The 17,752-nt window shown below is 50.6% G+C and overlaps 3 protein-coding genes across 3 annotated transcripts; 1 reads left to right on the top strand and 2 right to left on the bottom strand.

Annotated features, from left to right (window-relative positions):
* Nucleotides 1-12: 12 nt before the first annotated feature.
* Nucleotides 13-3,992, bottom strand: TAX1BP3 (Tax1 binding protein 3). Its single transcript, XM_054287209.1, has 4 exons — nucleotides 3,931-3,992; nucleotides 2,430-2,549; nucleotides 2,073-2,150; nucleotides 13-1,851 (listed from the first exon to the last, which is right to left on the bottom strand). Exons 1-4 carry the CDS (start codon nucleotides 3,967-3,969, stop codon nucleotides 1,714-1,716), a joined length of 375 nt encoding a protein of 124 aa, XP_054143184.1. The 5' UTR covers nucleotides 3,970-3,992; the 3' UTR covers nucleotides 13-1,713.
* A 222-nt stretch (nucleotides 3,993-4,214) lies between these two features.
* Nucleotides 4,215-4,940, top strand: EMC6 (ER membrane protein complex subunit 6). Its single transcript, XM_054287349.1, has 2 exons — nucleotides 4,215-4,281; nucleotides 4,384-4,940. Exon 2 carries the CDS (start codon nucleotides 4,426-4,428, stop codon nucleotides 4,756-4,758), a length of 333 nt encoding a protein of 110 aa, XP_054143324.1. The 5' UTR covers nucleotides 4,215-4,281; nucleotides 4,384-4,425; the 3' UTR covers nucleotides 4,759-4,940.
* A 1,747-nt stretch (nucleotides 4,941-6,687) lies between these two features.
* Nucleotides 6,688-16,156, bottom strand: P2RX5 (purinergic receptor P2X 5). The gene is made up of 12 exons (XM_054287214.1): nucleotides 15,745-16,156; nucleotides 13,040-13,190; nucleotides 12,614-12,685; nucleotides 11,616-11,691; nucleotides 11,102-11,198; nucleotides 10,672-10,752; nucleotides 10,085-10,223; nucleotides 8,990-9,126; nucleotides 8,652-8,745; nucleotides 8,084-8,149; nucleotides 7,660-7,742; nucleotides 6,688-7,283 (listed from the first exon to the last, which is right to left on the bottom strand). Exons 1-12 carry the CDS (start codon nucleotides 15,879-15,881, stop codon nucleotides 7,208-7,210), a joined length of 1,209 nt encoding a protein of 402 aa, XP_054143189.1. The 5' UTR covers nucleotides 15,882-16,156; the 3' UTR covers nucleotides 6,688-7,207.
* Nucleotides 16,157-17,752: the final 1,596 nt, after the last annotated feature.

Raw genomic sequence — 17,752 nt, 5'->3', positions numbered from 1 at the left:
GAAGCTGTATTCTTCTTTCACTGAAAGCTCTTTCAAAGATGCTAAGACAAGTAATTAGAAGGGAATCTGTGCATTTATACTTGAATGCTTAGAACCTAATGTGTCTTTCTAGATCCCAGGTGAGGTTTGACAGTTCCCCACCAGTGAAACCAGACCTTACTGACCTCAGTAATTCCAAAATCCACCCTTGAGCCAAAAATGGTCACAGCTAGAGGCACCCAAGTGATGTGGCACTATTAAATGCAAGGAGAAACAGCTCAGGAAAACCAACTTTGTTTTATTGTGTAAAATCAAGTGAAAAAAAGCAGTACAAATAGCAGTGTATCTTTATAGTAACAAAAATAACTCCAACTTGAAAGATTTATAATTTACTACTGAATTCTTAAGTAACAAAATTCCAAAGCAGGATTGTAGTAATTCCAGAGATACAAAATTGGTAAGTAGGCATCTGCTGGTGTGCACAGAACAGTCTGAGATGCATCAATCACAAGGTCCATGGCACAGCAGTCAGGTACTGAATAAATTAGTCTGCCACTTCCTCGTGCTCTATTTACAACAGCTTACCCCAAGACTGCTTAAGGAAACTATAGATATGTCTAGATCAACTGAAGAGGATTAAAAACTCCAGGTTTTGGGTAACTGTAAAGCTGACTGGCTAACAAACCACAGGATGCTAGATCATGGACTTAGTGTTGCAGCAAGGATCTTCAGCCCTGTGGCATGTTGATTTAAACCACTTTAGTGTCCCACTAGAAGTTTAAATTTGGTCAAGAGGCACTTCTGCAAAATTACGGCATATTCATCTCTTCCATCACTGATTTAAGCAAATCACTGATTTAAGCAAAGTCTTCTAAAAGACAAACCAAAATCCCTTCCATTTCAAGTCTGATAGAAGTGGAATGAAGGACTGAAAACACTACAGTTACAAGCAGCATTTCTGGTAAGTTCAGGAACATTGCTTTGTTTCCTGCTCCATATTGCCTTAAATTAAACTCAATTCATCTGATGGTACAAATTGGGAACAAGAATTCAGATTTTACCCTGGCAGTGCGGTTGAACTGTAGTGTCCATGAAGTTGTAGTGTATTTCACAGGCATTGAGCTAACACTTGTGTGTTCCTCAGTTGTTCCTTGCCTGAAGTGGATGCTTTATCCAGGGAATCTTTGCAGGACACTGCAATGCCCCAAACCCTTCAGCCACTCTCTATCTTGCACACAGTGATTGATTAGTACAGTGCTCCTCCCCACAGCACTGTGCAGCTCTCAACTCTGGCATTTCAATTTGGTAGCACTGTGAGGGACAGGACAGCTCCCTTCTAAAAGCTTAGGCACAGCAAACCCTTGGGTCTCCCATAGCAGAAACCACATTTCCTCCTAAAAGAGGAGGCTTTTGTGCTACAGAAGAATCCTGTCCAAGTTAAGGCTTTTCCAGTTGCTCTTAGATAACCTGGGTCTGTCCTGTCCTGGAAGCCATGACCACAGAAGTCTTGCCATGTACCTGCAGGGCAGACTTTAGAGAAGCACTCTGCTGAGGGGAGTATTATTTTACTACTGCCAGTTACACCAGAAGAAGTTAAAATAAAAAAAAGTAGTGTTTACCACAGGTAGGAACATGCACTCCTTCCACACAACCTGTTCCAGTCTAATAGTTGCTTCTTTCTTTGATACCAGTCTATAGATCTCCCTCCCACCCCCTCCCCAGCTGGATGATGGATTAGGACATCATGGATTGCTGCACAGCCTTCTGCAGGGACTGCCTGGTCACCAGCAGCCTGACCACCTCCTCATTCCTTTTGGTCAGCCTCTTCCTGGCCTGGTCATGGGTCACCATTGTCATATCCCAGCCATTCACCTGGAAAAAAAACCTAAAATAAGGCAGGTTCAGGGACTCACAGGTGTCCTGTGACTGTTCTGTCAGAACCACATAGTGGTTATGGTTATGCCACAGCTCAGTTTATAAATAAACCCCACAAACTATCTTGGGAAGTACCCAGAAGATTATTTTCCCCAGCAGATGTTTCTCTGCACTGTGCAGCTGGTACTACAGCAGTACTGTCTTATTTTGGTGCTTACCTGCATGATCTTATCTCCAACCTGGAGTCCTGCAACTTCTGCTGGGCCTCCTGCTGTCACTCTTGTTACATAAATACCCTGGAAAAAAAATGGAGAGTTCATTTACTAAATGTGGGAGGATTTAGTACTCAAGAGCCATTTGACTGACAACACGAAAAAACTCCACAGTGTATTAGGAGATTTTAGTTAAAAACAGGCTTATGCAGTGCTGGAAAATAGAAAAGGTGGAGAATTCACTTAAATAACTCAGCCTGCAAGTGATAATGGAGCAGAGGGTAGCTATGATAGAGGGCAGGTGAAGATTTGGGTATATCAGCCTTTGGTAGAGGGAATTGCTACAGAAATAGATTGTCTGACCTTGTCAGTCTTGTCTTCAGAGAAAGGATTCTGAGTAGGGTCCTGATCAATGCCACCCCCAATGCTGAATCCCAGAATCAAATTGTCACCGTCACGAAGCTTATGTATTTCAATTCTTTGCTGGAAAGAGAAAGAGATCAAATAGCTGAGCATTGTGACGAGTGGAAGAAATTTCAAGTGCATTTCAGACACTGGTACTTCAGATCCAGTCAGATTGTTTTTCACAGATATCCCAGGACACAGCCCAGCCCCTCAATTACTCAGAGCTCTCCTGCCTGCCCAGAAATAGAAAGGAACAACACTAAAACCAGAGCAGGTCTCTGTAAACATGACTCATGCCTTGATAAGCAGCAGTCACTCATGCCCAGCCTCATCTTGCTCATTACCCACATGCCTTATGTTCTTGCTAGCCCTATCAGCAGAAATAACAACCTATTATTAGGATGGTTCTTTTTCAGGATAACTTTTGTAACCCGGGGCAGGTTCCTCACTGCCCGATGCACAAAGGCATCCGAGCAGCTTTGTGCACTGTGTCAGCACTGTAGAAATGCCAGCTGCTGCAATTCCTGAGCCAGGGCGAAAAGCCACGGTCTTAACTGACAAAAAAACCTCTCAAAAGGTGCTTCCACCCTCTCTAATGGAAGATGTTCCTGCTCATTCCAGCGGGGTGGATGTGATGACCTTCACGGGTGCCTTCTAAGCCAAACCATCCAGTGATCCTCCTCACAGCCCTGTCACACAGACCTTGAACTGCCCCGCTGAATTCCAAACTCCCCGGATTCCAAACATCCGTGTCCTCAGCGGGAGCACCCACGCAGGCACAGCCAGGGGAAGGCACAGAATCCCTCCCTCGCACTGCGCGCTGATTAAAGCCATTATCTCACTGTGAAGCTCTGCTTCCTAAACCGCACCCAGACACGCAGGTGCTTATCCTGCCCTCAGAGGGGGATCCTCATGGTCCCGGTACCGGGAGAACGGCGGGTTCCCTCCCTCTTCTCTCGAGCAGCCTCGGTCCCTCCGCCCGGCGGAGTTTCCCCTCCATTCTCCCACCCGGTATCGCGGACGGACAATCTGACAGCAGGGAGCGGCAACCGGGGCCGGCGGCGCTGCGGACCGAGCGGCCGCGCCCTTCGCCGGCGGACCGGGGCTGCCCGGGCACCTCCGCCCTCCGACAGCCCGCAGGGCGCTGCCGGCCGCCACCGGTACCGACACCGTGTCCACGTCCCTGGCACACACCCTTCTCCCGCTCCTTCCACACACCCGCGAACCGGAGCTGCCCCGGGGCGGCACCTCCGCCCGCTGACAGCGCCCGGGCACCACCGGCATCCCCCCCTCCATCCTCGCCAGCGGCCCCCGGGCACCACCGGCATTCCCCTCCCCATCCCCGCCAGCAGCCCCCGGCACGGCATCCCCCGAATAGCGGTGCCCGCCCCTCCCGTGCCCGCTCACCACCACGGCGGTGCCCGCCCCTCCCGTGCCCGCCCCTCCCGTGCCCGCTCACCACCACGGCGGTGACCGGCTGTCCCGGTACGAACGCCATGTCCGCCCCGTCGCCGCCGCCGTCCGAACAAAAGCGCCTCACCCGGCCCCGCCCCTTGCTCCCCGCCAGCCAATCCGGCCCCGCCCCTCTCTCCCCGCCAGCCAATCCGGAGCCGCCCGCCCACGGCGCGCCGCCCGCTCGGCCGCATCCCGTCGTTCCCCTGGCCAAGATGGCGGCCGGGCGGTGGCGGCGGCGCGGTCGGGGCGGGCCGGGCCCGGCGGGCGGCCCGCGGTGACGGGCGCTGTGCGGGGACCCTCGGCGCGCTGCGAGGCCTGACGGAGCGGCGGGGCTGCGCGCCGCCGTGGATGAGAGGTACGGAGGAAGGGGAGGACGGGCGGGAGGGCCCGCGGGGCTCTCCCGGCGGCCTGAGGGAGGCCGGGCGGGCTCGTACAGCGCGTGTTTGCTTCACCTCAGTGTCGGTGCGAGCGAGGAGCTGCCCGAGCCCGGCGCGGAGCCATGGCCGCCGTGGTGGCCAAGCGCGAGGGGCCGCAGTTCATCAGCGAGGCGGCGGTGCGGGGCAACGCGGCCATCCTGGACTATTGCCGCACCTCGGTGTCCGCGCTGTCGGGAGCCACGGCCGGGATCCTCGGCCTCACCGGCCTGCACGGCTTCATCTTCTACTTCCTGGCCTCCGTCCTCCTGTCCGTGCTGCTGGTGCTGAAGGCCGGCCGGCGGTGGAACAAGTACTTCAAGTCGCGGAGGCCGCTGTTCACGGGAGGGCTCGTGGGAGGGCTCTTCACTTACGTCCTGTTCTGGACTTTCCTGTACGGAATGGTTCACGTGTACTGATGCACGGAATGTTCGCCGCTGCCGGAGCTGCAGGACTCTTGCCAAAAGTCACTACACCGTAGGCCAGCTCACTTTCCAAACTGTTGTCCGTGGCTCGTGTCGTTAATGCTGTTGGTAAATTATGTCCAAGTACGAATTAATCAGTAGCACTGTTCTAATTAAACTGAATGTGAAGCACCGTTTGGATGGCTCCTGTATTTGTTTTCTTTTTAAAGGATAATTTCTGTCCCTAAGAGCAGGCACGGCTGTGGGGTTTGATTGATATAGTGCCTTGTATCCTTGGTGGTTTGGATACACACACCAATTACAATCCCCTCTGGATGTGCTACACACAAATATTGGAGTAGTAACACAGCACCCTGAAATAATGAAATTATTTAAAAATAATTCCACTGACACAAGAAAATAATTAAGTTGGTGTTAAGGTTTGGTGCAGAAACATACATGCAAATGTTCTCTTCCCTTATTGCCATCAGTAAATGGCACTGGCACAGGTGCTTGTCACTGATCTCCAGAAAAGCCACAAAAGGGGATAAATCCATCACCCACCATCCAGGTAATGCCTTTCCTCTAGCCCTGTTCCTGCCAAAATAAGTGACTCATTGATTTGCTCACATCACTATCACCACACCAGGTGGTTTGACCTGAAAAAAACACTTACAGAGCACTCCCAGGGAGCACTGGCCTAAAGTGACACAGTTTATTGCCGAATATGAAACACAAGGAGAAAAAAAAGAGTCAAAGTCAAGAGACGAGCTCCTGAGAAGGAATCTGGTTATGTTTTATTAACAGCAGGGGTTGTAGGAGTTGTGTTACAGAGCCTAAAGAAAGGAAACATTCTAGGGGATCTGGGAGGCCTGGAGACTTAGATTCAGGAAATAGCTTTGGTCCTCTCACAGGAGGATGTTTTGGCAAGTTCAGACAATGGTTTCAGCAGAGCACAGTCAGCTTTGCACGTCAGGAAGAGCTGCTTGCTTGCCAGGAATTGTGCCAGGCCCTGATGGCACACAGGGGGTTCACTCTGTGTTTCACCATCTAGAAATTGCTCAACTCCAATTAAACCCTGGCAGTCAAAAGCCTGGTGGGAGCTCCTGTGCAGTTTCCTATGTGGTGACTCTTGTTTGCCTTGAGGAGAGACTCCTGACATGGAGAGAAAGTTTTGGGTGAGATCAGAGCACCAAAGGTACACAGTTTATCCTAAATGAACTCCAGTGTTTAATTCTATTTTCTAGCCCCATTTTTGGGTCCCTACACAGAAGCAGAGGGGAGGAACTAGACTGGCTGGGGTTTGCTGTCAGTGACTGGGTTCAGAGTTTGCCACTAACAAGTGAACTTTAATTTAGGATGAACATGTACATCAGAGTAACAACCTTAAAGAAGCTGAAGCAGAGGTGGGTACAGCTGCTGGTGCCATTTGTGCAGACACTCGATGGCAGCAGCTCCCTGATGCCACCCTCAGATGCTGCAGCAGGAGCATATTTATCTTTTGGTATTCAAAGCATGCACAGAAACATTTAATCTTCATCAGTACAGCTCCCAGTCTGTGGTGATGGAGCAGCATGTACAGAACACAATGAAATTCCTTAAGCCCTTTTTTGAGATTGGTTACATCCTCACATGAGATAAATGGACAAAATGGGCTGCAGGGAGAGTGATTCTGCTGAGACAAGCACTTGTGTTTCCTGGAGGTCACTGCTGTTGCAGTAGCAGGCAGATATGTCCTAACTTTCCCTGCTGTTGGTGGGTTTGGAGGAGGCCGTGGCCCTGGCAGAGCTGCCCCTCTCAGTCTGCAGCACAGCCCAGGGTGCTGTGAGAAACAGAGGCACTGAGTGCCCATCCAGACCTGCCCAGCATGACAAATCAGGCAGTGGTGCAGCGAGGACAGTCCCCAGCAAATGACAGCAGGCACAGGAGGCAGGAGCTGTGACTGTCCCCCCTGCCTCAGGCCCTGCAGGATCACAGCCCCAGCTCCAGTGCCACATTTCCCTGCATCTCCTGAGCAGAGCAGTCCTGCTGCTTCACGCCTGATGTCACAGCATCACCCAGGCAGGAGCTGGAGGCGGTGGCTGCCACAGTTGGGTTTCAGCTTCAGCCCTTCCCAAAGTGCTCCCATCGCAGCTTTTCTCCACATGGAAGCAAAGCACAGCCACAGGACAACACTGGCTATTGGCATAAGTACAGATATATCTATCAGTGGGTATAAAAACATTCTTTTGGTGCCTTCTTTGTCCTTTTATAAAAATCCTTTTATAAATCCATAGTGACGACACGTGTTGCAAGCTCAGGATCCCAGAGAAATCTCAGGGAAGAAAGGCAGTCTTTAGAGAAGGCTTTTTCCTCTGGGAATCCTGATCATAGCAGGCCTGATCTGGGCTATGTCCACCTCCCAGTGCTGGTGTGGTGCCACACCTGTGTGGGTTTCCTGGAGCTGGCAGAGCCTCTGCTGTGCCTAGAGCCCATCGAGCTGCTCCGGGCTCTGATTCCCGTTCAGCGTAGGGCTCGACAGGGACTTCCTGGAGTTGGACCTGGGGAAACAGGCACAGGGACAGGATGAGCAGCCTGGGATTGTTTCAGGAGGCAAAAATGTTCCCAGCCAGGCTTGTCTCACCTTACCCAAAGGCCCCTCCACATCTCAGTTTCACGAGGCTCTTGGAGCTGCCCCAATTCCACCCTCGGTCATGAGGGACCAACAGCACGAGGCCATTGCCAGTCCAACCATGACACAGCAGCTGCCTGTGCTCCCCAGCTCACTGCAGCAAGGAATTACAGAGGAAGCCAGTAACTTGGCCAAAATCATTTGGAAGAATATATTTCCCTGGAACTGTGCTCCTGTGTCTCCTCCTATTTCTATCTCTCTTTACAAAAAGCCATGATTTTTAACACAAAGCTAGGCCCACTTACTTGACTTCCTCATACTTTTTGCCTCGATAAAAGTTACTCTTCTTGATCAGATATATCAGCACCAGGTCACAAAAGAAAGCTCCCTGCAAAGGGATAAAACTTGTGTTTAATCTTTGAAACAGAAGATGAAGTGTTCTGATGTCATTAGAAATAAACATTAATTAAATAATAATTTATAAACACTGTAGAAGCAGTGTTTTCCTTCATTCTCCAGGGTTTGTATATATAATATACAGCCTGTGGGGGTGTTTAGACTACCAGGTTTATTAACAAATGCTTTTAAGACAGGATACAGACACACACCTGGCTGAGTAATCTGAGTAGTAAAGATTCTGCTGGAGAAGGTTTAAAACCCCCATCCCATTCTCATCCCATTTGGAATCTGGGTCTCCTGGGGTTACTATAACACAAAACATTCACTTACAGCTCCCATGAGTGCCAGCCCCGAGCTGATATTGATAATGGTGGGAATGATGTTAAATTTCCCTGCCTGGAAGAACAAAGGTCATGAAGTCACTACTGAGAGAACAACCCACAAAACAAACCCAAGGGTGTGGCACTGCCCTGGGGAAGCTGCTGCTGCCCCTGGGCGTGTTTTGTTCCCAGTCACAACCAGGGGGGATGTGCAGTGAGCAATCTTGGAGGCTGAAGGTCTGTGTGTCTTAGGTCTGACTGTCCCTGGCTGCATTTCTGAGCTTGTATCATCCCTGGATTAGGCTTCTTTTCTCTCTGCAGTGCTTGCACATGGAAAACAAGTCTATGGGGCACATTTATTTCTGTCGGGCTTCACATGAGCCTGGTTTTAAGTAGAGGAGGTGCAGGCTCAGCTGCACTGCAGGTCATCTCTCTTACATGGGGATCAGCTCCACATGGATGGATGGGAAAAGCCCTTTCCTACAACAAGCCAGAGAGGCTGTCCTCATCTCAGAGCTGCCTCCCCCCACTGCCTTCCTTTCTCTGCAGGCTCTGGCCCATCCTGGCCTGGCCCTCACCTTGCCATTCACCATCACATCGAAGCGGATTCCGTAGGCTTTAATGAGCGTCCGGTAGTCGACCCCCTCAGCATCCCGGTAGTACTTGGCAAACCTGGAAAACAGCAATGCTGGATTTAATTCCACCTGCCCATCTGAAGCCTTTCATCCCTTCAGAGAGATCTGTTCCCTTATCAAAGCCAGCTTCAGCCTGCCAGGAGCGCTCCCTTCCTCCCTCCCTCCTCTGCAGCGCTCTGTGCTCGGCTGCAGCAGGGCCTGGCACAGGCTGGTGCCACTCCACCGCCAACCTCCAGCACCTGCAAGCTGTGGCACTGCATTGTGCCCTCCTCTGTACCCACCTGAAGTTGTACCCAGAAGAGATGGAGGTTTCTGCAGACTTGTTATCCAGCCGGCTAAAAGAATAGTGAGGATTACATTCAGAAGGGGCTTTATCAAGATCACAGTTCCATTCAATCTGAATTCCTATCACACCACCCTTAAAAGAGAGAGACAGGGGGAGTTGTTTAAGCTTAGTTCAGTTAAAGTGCCTTCAAGTTTGTCAGACCCTTGGGCAGGTTTTCCCCAGGGGCAAGAAGCAGCTGCACTTCTGGTCAAACAAGGGGGCACAAACACACACTCCTGCCTGGGCTGAGTTCAGGTGTGTGACATTAATCCAATTATCACTCTACAACCCCACTTCTCCCTGAGGTTTCTCCTCCCAGGACATTGGTTTCATTCCATTCCACTCCACACTTCAGTGGGGAAGATGATCTTTTATGCAGGGGTGGATTTCCAGAGTTCTGGGTTTAATCCAACGCTGTAGTAATAATGTTGAAATTAGTAATAATCCCTGCTGGCAGAGCAGCAGTGTGGGCAGCCCTGAATAGAAGATAAGTGACGCAACTGTCGCAGACATCTTTTTATAAAATCCTTTTCTTGGGAGCTTTTCTTCCTGATAAGCTGTGAGGCCTCAGGGAAAAAAATGTAAATAATGGTTTTCTGCTGCTGTGGAATGCAACAGGTGGATCTGTGATTGGTCTCATGTGCTTGTTTGTAATTAATGGCCAATCATGGCACAGATGGCTCTCTGTCCGAGCCACAAGCTTTTGTTATTCATTGTTTCCTATTCTTAGCTAGCCTTCTGATGAGAACTTTTTCTTCTATTCTTTTAGTATAGTTTTAATGTAATACATATATAATAAAATAATAAATCAAGCCTTCTGAAATATAGAGTAACATCCTCGTCTCTTCCCTCATCTGAAAACCCCTGTGAACACCATCAGACACAACCAGCTTTTTTAGAGAACCCCCATTCCCTGGGGACAGGAGAAATGGGACCAGCTTGACTTTAGGCACTTCTGCAGTGCAGTGCAGGAGGCAGCTCGCAGGGCAGTGACTCTCAGAGCCTCCCAGTGATCCAGCTGGGGACACCCAGGAGCCCCAGGCACTCCTACCTGCAAGGCCATTTCCTGGAAGTCGCCCCCAGCCCAGCGGACGATGTTGCCCAGCACGAAGATGGGGCAGTAGGGATGCTCCTGGCTGTACCGGCAGCTCTTCAGGTAGGACTCGTTGTCAGTGGCCAGCACGTTCATCCTGCACGTGGGAAACAGGGAAATCCACCTTGGCTCCCCCTTTCCTTGCCCTCGGAGCCTGCAGCAGGACTGCAGAGACAAGAGGCTTCTCCAACAGCCTCAGTGCTCCCTGAGGGTGTCTCTGCTGCTGGCCTGGGGAAAGCAGCCTGTCCCCCAAAAATGACCTCCTGGCCAGCTGAATCTGGGCTCAAGAAAGGACTCACACAGAACAGATTGCCAGACTGCTCCAGGGTGATCTGTTTTTCTCAAGGGAAAACAATATGATTCTAGAAATGCCTATCTGAGCCAGGGCATGCGCATTTCTACACTGCTTTAGTTTGTTCACATTGCATCAGCAAACTAATATTTTTTAAATTTGCATTTTTTGCCAGCCTTGTCCAGGCACTTTATTTTTCTGGAGGAGGGGGAATATATTGAGCAGGAGCAGCTCAGGAAGCTGTGGCACTTACTTGGAGAACTTAAACTTGGGGAAGCGAATGGAGTTCTTGATGTAAACAGTGAAGTTTTCTGCACTGCCCAGAAGTGGTTTCCTGCAAGAGAAGGGTTTGTTCTCTTTGTCCCCTGCCCACATGTGAAATCTTGAATTGCCATTTAGAAGCAGCTTTATCCAGTAGGCTGCATGGCACCAGGCCAGCTGTGCCACTTCCCCTACAGTGCCAGCAAGGGGTTGGTGAGGACATGCAGGTCCAGAGGACACCCCCAGAGCTGGGAGCAGAAGCAGGGGGAGCAGAGGGCCAGTCCTGCCAGGGGGAGCCTTGCAGAGCCCCCTCGTGCACTGAGCAGCCAACATTCCAGCAAGCACCCAAGCAGAGGGGACACAGGAACTGCCCTGGGTGACACACAAGCCAAGCAGCTCAAGCTTGGAAAGCAGACACGTACTTGGGCTTGGATCTTTTCTCCACTGGGCACCAGGCCAGTATCTCACAAGTCCCTCTGGTGCTGCCCCTGTCTTTCAAACAACGGCCAGTCTTAACCCCTGTGAGCAGACAGCACAGAAAAGGTCACACAGCAGGCACCTCCTCTCCTTGCCCACAGGGCATGTGAGAATTCAGGATTTTCCCTCTCCTCCCTGCTGTGAAAGGGCCTCTCAGCTGGAACAAACACCCTCTTGTTGTGCCTCTGGGCAGCCTGGGGTTCCCTGGCCCAGGCACCAAAAAGCTGTGAGCAAGGCAGGGATCTCAATAAAAAAGGGGAAAGGAAAGGGGGAAAAAGAAAAGGGGGACAAGGGAAAGGGGGAAAAAGCGGGGAAAGGGGGGAAAGGGAGGAAAACGAAAGGGGGAAAAATGAAAGGAAAGGCCTTGATGCTCTCTGCAGTCAGAGATCTGGGGGCTGTACCCAGGCTGAGGGCTCTGAAGGACACCAGACACAGCTCAGACAGGGACATGTCCCTTACCATTGCCAGCCACCACTGCTTCCCCTTCCAGGCAGTCCGTGTCCCTGTCACACAGAGCATCGGGAATGCTGGCACTCTGCAGAGGGGAAAGGACACAGGTGACAGTGTGACAGGGCACCAGAGACACAGAAAGTGAGGTGGGTTCTGTGTGAGCACTAAAAGCACGCAGCTGAAGTGGTAACTGGGGGTCATGCACAGATATCCCACCACCAGGAGCACCAGCACTCAGCCACACCCTCCCAGTTTTGGGTTCTGCTCAGTCTGGAAAAACCAACATTAGTTTCACCAAAACCAGGCAGGAGGCCACTTTGCTGTAAGATAACCCTACCTTGGATCTAAGCCACAAAATTCTCTGGCCCAATGTGCCCCTGTCCTGGCCACCAGAGGACAGCAGTGCCCTGACCAAGCCAGCTGTGCTCCTGGTGTGACGTGGAAAATCCATCTGCTCCATGGACAAAAATCCATCTGCTCCATGCACAGCACTCCCTGCACAGCCACACATCTCCTCCCCGGGCTCCAGCCCACTCCAAACATCTCCACAGAGGATATTCCACAAGCACCTCATGCCTTTGGCGTGTTCTGGAAGGTGCTGAGCAGCCACCCCGTGTCTGGGAGGAAACCAGAGCCTGAATGTTCAGCACTTTCCAGGATGGGGCTCTTAAAAAGTCTCCTCTCCCCATAACTACCCTGAGTCACATCAAATTTGTTTTCCCAGGGCCTTTTCTAACCCTGAGCAATCACTGCCTGGTCCCATCTCCAGCTGGGCAGAAATTCAACACCACCTAAAGTCAGGAAGTCTCTGCATGATCAATGCCTTTGGAAGTTAAGACAGCTGAGCCTCCCAGATTTACAGTACTTTCCCAGATTAGCTTTTACACTACAGGAAAAAATACTTGTCTTTCATCCTTCCTTTCTTTGTGGCTCCAGAAGTGTCCTCTGTCAGCTCCTAGCCCCGGTTTTGCAGGGGTCTGGGGGTCAAGGGGCTCAGTTCTTCCTACCTCAGCACACGTGGCTTGTCTCTGGTTTGGGGTCACAATCAGATTTGTCATGACAAAGAAGACACTTTCACCCTGCAATAAAAAACGAGTCAGAAAACTTGGTTCACTCTCAAAGTACTTGTAAATAAGGAGCATGAAGCTCTCTTCAGAAGAGAGCAGCCCCTTCTCCCCAGGGCTTTTCAGGCTGAGATACACCACCACCCTTTGTGTGGGTATTTGGATGAATTCCCTCACACTGTGGGTGCACACACAACCATGAGAGCCAGCCCACGGTCCTGGGGGGAGGCAGAGCACCCCCAGCATCTCCAATAAAAAACTCACAGCAGAAAACCCCTTCCAGCATCGCTTTCCTGCATCCCAGCTCCTGCTAATTCACAGGGAAGAGCTGGACAGATCCCTTCAGCACCCACGGGGGGTTTTGCCAACCTGGGGAGGGATGACATAGTCTGCAACATCCCAAATCCTCTCCCCCAGCTCCGAGGTGTTGGTGAAGGCCACCCCTTTCAGCTTGGTGATGACAGAGCTCTGCAGGGACGTGTCTGTGTCCTGGTAGCCTTTCTTGACCACAAACACCCACCTGTGTGAACACAGCAGCGTTAGGGAATGAGTCAGACAGAGAAATTCACACCGAGGTCAAATCAAAACACGCCAATGGCACCAAACCCTCTGACACTGCTAATAAAGGATAAAGTCCTGGACACGAGCTGTGCTTGCCAGCAGTGGAGGAATGTGTAATAACAGGTCATGAGGTAAGAAACCAAAGGCTCCATCTGTGCCACACTCAGCAGCCTCAGAAAGGGAAAGGAGGAGCAGGGCTGTGTCTTTCTCAGGAGGAAAAACAAGAGAGGCTTTTGCAGGTTCACAAGGGCAGAACTCTCACTTCAGCACACAGAGCCTGAGCTGCACACCAGGCTGGGACAGGGAACCCCTCAGCTGAGCTGGCAGGAGCCTGCAGGGATGTTCCCAGCTGGATCCAGCTCCTTTGTGAGCCAGGGTGATGGGAACAGCCTGGCTGCACCCTGGGACAGCTGCTGCCTTGCTGAGCCATCCAGGGAAAGCTTTGCTCCCTCCTCTCCTCTGGAAGCAGCAGGAGTTTCATTGCCCTGGGTGAAAACCTCTGGATCAAATGAAACACTTCCAGCTCCCCTACAACACTGCTAAAATCACCTGCCAGGACAATAAATCACCCTTGATGACGCTGAGGGCTGGGAGAGAGGCTGAATCTGTGGCACAGCTCCCCTTTTCAGGGCTCTCCTGCCCACAGGGGCTGAGCAGCACTGGTGGCACCCAGCCCTTCACCTGCCATGTGTGACAAACCTGCACATGAGCACTCCCCATTGTTATAAATACATATTATAATATTGGCTTTTCACAAATATTAAAATGAGTGCTATATGTATAATGTCAAAGTAACTTTGCTATAAAGATATAGTTTATATTTCTGTTAGAGTAATGAAATAGCTGATAGAAGTATTTTTGTGTTGGGATAACATTCAATGAACACAACAAGACCCCTGCTATTGATATTCCAACTGTCAGCACTTACCATCAACAGAAAATATGGCCCAAAGCCCAAACTGGAGGTGATGATAAGAATGATGAAACCACAACCAAGGAATAGAGACGCTCTGAAAAGGCAGCCCTGAGGATGAGCCCTGCTCAACAATTCTTGGAACATGTTAACTGGTTTGGGAGAAAGTTTCAATATGCCCAATTGTTTATTAACATATCCTAATTGTTTATTAACATGCAACAGGCTGATGCAATAGGAATGGCACATAAAGGCTGGTTCTGAAATGGCCAGGGTGCTCTTGGTGGAGTGCCAAGAGGCACCTGGCCGTTAAACCAATTGCTTTATTGACTTTGTTTCCTATTGTCCGTTATTAAACTTATACATTTTCACAGGAGAGTCAACCCTGTTTTTCACACCCGCCCTGGGGAGTTTCCTCCTCTCCCCTTTTCCCCAAGAACACTGATTTCTCCTCTCCCAGGAGGGCTCAAAAGCAGATCCCTGCATTTTCTGCAGCGAATCAATGAATCAATGGCAGCTGCATCCCAGCAATAGCCCAGAAGGGTTTGCTGATCCCCACCCCAAGCCAGGCTGTGAACAGGGACGTGTTCCTGTCAGCCCCAGGCATGGAGGGGTCACTGCAGGGACCATCAGTGACACTGCCAGGGGTTTGCAGGAGCCACAGATGCCAGAGGAGGAGCAGAGCCCTGCCCTGTCCATGCTGTATCTCCCTCAGCAATGCTCTGCACAGGATTCCTCCTCCAGCCAGCCCGTGCCAGAGTGCTGGGGAGCTGCTCTGCTCCCTGGGACTGCACAGCTTTCTATAAATACCCCCAGCACCTAAAAACGACTCTGCTATATTTAATCAGTGGAAACACGAGGTGTGGGAAAGGTGACGGGACCAGGAGCATAGACAGTGAGGTGTCACCATCTAAAAAGCCTCAGAAACTCAAGAATCAGCAGCACAGGGTGGGTAATTCCAGGTCTGAGCCTGCAGGGACTGGTCACACACAGAAGTGGGCCTTTCCCAGGCTGTCCCTGAGCCAATGCCCTGCTCTGAAATGAATGCAAAGCAGCTGACATTGCTGCTGCTGCTGCCTCAGCCCCCACAGCCTGGCTGCTGCAGCCCAGTCCAGCACAGAAATCCCCCATTTTCTGCTTTTCTCTCCCATCTGCACCTGAGCACGTCCTGGTGCTGTGCAGAGAACACAGGTGCGCCCCAAGGCTCAGCACCAGGGCTGATAATGCTCCTTTGTCCTGAGGAGTAACACAGCAGGGTTTGGCACCACTCCCACAAAATATAGAAATAAAGGCATAAATAATGCAGCACAAAGCCATAGACACTGGGTCTATTTTTAACCCAACCTTAATCTGAAGGGTAGAGCTGAATGTAGCCATCCCTAGCAGGTGAAAAATCAGACGTAACCTATTAGACACTACAAAATGCAGCTGTATAAACCTGTCTGATGAACTGCACTGAAATCAGGCTGTCACCGTGTGCAGAGTGCCCTAATTTATCTTTATCACAGCAAAATATATCCTTATCATAGCAAAACCCGTCCTTATCACAGCAAAATCCACCTTTATCACAGCAAAACACGAAGCAGAGTGTGATTCTTACCCCACCAGGTAAGCCAGGATGGAGAGCTGCACCACTCGGTAGAGGACCCCAACCTTCTTGTTCTTGGCAATGACGTATTTCTCGGTTTTATAATCGAAGAGAGACAGAAATAAAGCCTTCCAAGCCACCTGCCCCATGCTCCCCGCTCGCTCGGTGGCTGGAGCAGGCTCAGCTCGCACCACCCACACGTGCAGTGCATGGAAACCTGAGACGGCAGCCCTGCTCTCCTCCTCCTCCTCCTCCTCCTCCTCCCTCAGCTGCTCTCCGGCAGCAGCTCAGTCAGGAGCCAGCAGCTGCACTGTCACATCCTTCCTGAGCTGCTTTCCAGCTGATTCATCCCTGGGGACAGCCCCTGGCCCCCTCCAGGTTTCATTTTCTGCCCCTCAGGAAATGTTTGGAATTAAATAGCACAAAGCGCAAAGCGTGTGTCACAGTGCTCACACAGGCACAGAATGGGCTGGGCTGGAAGGGACCCACAGGAACCAGCCAGCAAAACCCTCAGCCCTGCACAGACAGCCCAAAAATCCCACCCAGTGTTTCCAAGCGCTCCTGGAGCCCTGGCAGGCTGTGGAGCCTGGCGGAGCAGAGGATGCTCAGCTTTTTCCTGATCCACCCTGACCCAGCTGCAGCCCTTCCCTGGGTGCTGTCACTGTCACCAGAGCTCTGCAGCATCCAGGGGACACAGGGACAGCCTCTCACCATTTCTCAGTGATTAAAGCCTTTATTCAGCCCTTACAGGATGAATACATTGGGGTAAATTTTTTATTTCTGACACGTTTGCATGAGCAATGAGAGGCAGAGTCCTTGAGAACCTGCCTGGTTCCCACTCCTTCCCACCAGAACCCAACTTGAGTAACTCATTAATAAACTCTTCATGTGCTTTAGGATAAATCAGTGCTTTCCAGGAACTGGACATGAGGAAACAAACACAGAGGGTGAGAAACCTGAGTTTGTCTCAGGATAAAATGTGGGCAAGAGGCTCCCAGCCAAGCCTGTCTCACCTTGCCCCAAATGTCCCTCAGTGCAGGAAAAGCTCCAGATCTCAGCTCCACGAGGCTCCTGAGCTGCCCCAATTCCACCCTGGTCATGAGGAGCAGCGGCAGGGCAGGGGCAGTGACACAGCAGCTGCCTCTGCTCCCTGCAGAATGAATTACACAGGGAGCCAGCAACTGCTAAACTCATTTCAATAAGCATAATTTCCTGTAATTGACCTCTGTTTGCCAATAACAATTACTGTGCTCCTGTATCTCCTGTTATTTCTATTAGGCAGAAAAATGAAGAAACGGCACAAATCCCTTCCTTGGGAAAATCATTCTTAAGAAGGTCTCAGGCTTTATGAAATTGTTAATCCTTCATCCTCCTTAAATTCCATATCAAATTTGAGCAGAGGGTTCTGGTTTTTAATGAAGTTACTCCAAATCACAAGAGAATCACAACCAGCATCATAAGGAATGAAGAACTCCTTTTATCCCTCATCCCAGAGCCATCCCTGGAGTTCCTCTGCAAAGGGGAAGAAACCTTTCTCTTCTCTCTCTTTGTTCTCTGCAAAATTAGAACACAAACCTCCTTGAAACCTGGTGGCTGCCCTGAGCCTTTGCAGTTATTTTCCAGGTCAATTAATCTGAGACAGGTTAAAAAAAATAAATCCCTAGAGTGAGAAATGTTCTGCTCTAGGCGAGGCCTGAAGGTGTAAACCACATTTGATCACTGAAATGAAAATAAAATTAGAATGCAAAACTGATATTTTCTTGTGGTTTTGGAGGCACCAGCAGAGGCACAGGTGGAATGGCTGTTTTGGAATTAAAAGTTTCTATTTGTGTCAAATGTGCCTCAGAACACTGCTCAGCACAAGCTCCATTTTTGCTGACAATGCTGTTGTTGCAGAAGTTGAACTTGTACTGAGCTGCAAAAACAATTTAGCTGGGACTTTGTGGCACACTCTTGGGTGTTGTTTTTATCACCTGGTTTTCACAACCTTGGGTTTTAGGGTTTTTTTTCCCTGACCTGG

Source organism: Melozone crissalis, unplaced genomic scaffold, assembly GCF_028551555.1.
Source record: "Melozone crissalis strain CALT ecotype California unplaced genomic scaffold, PUWL_Pcris_2 ptg000057l_1, whole genome shotgun sequence".
Classification (NCBI taxonomy): Eukaryota; Metazoa; Chordata; class Aves; order Passeriformes; family Passerellidae; genus Melozone; species Melozone crissalis.
Note: the sequence above shows the minus strand (reverse complement) of the source record. Positions and strands in the feature narration are given on the sequence as shown.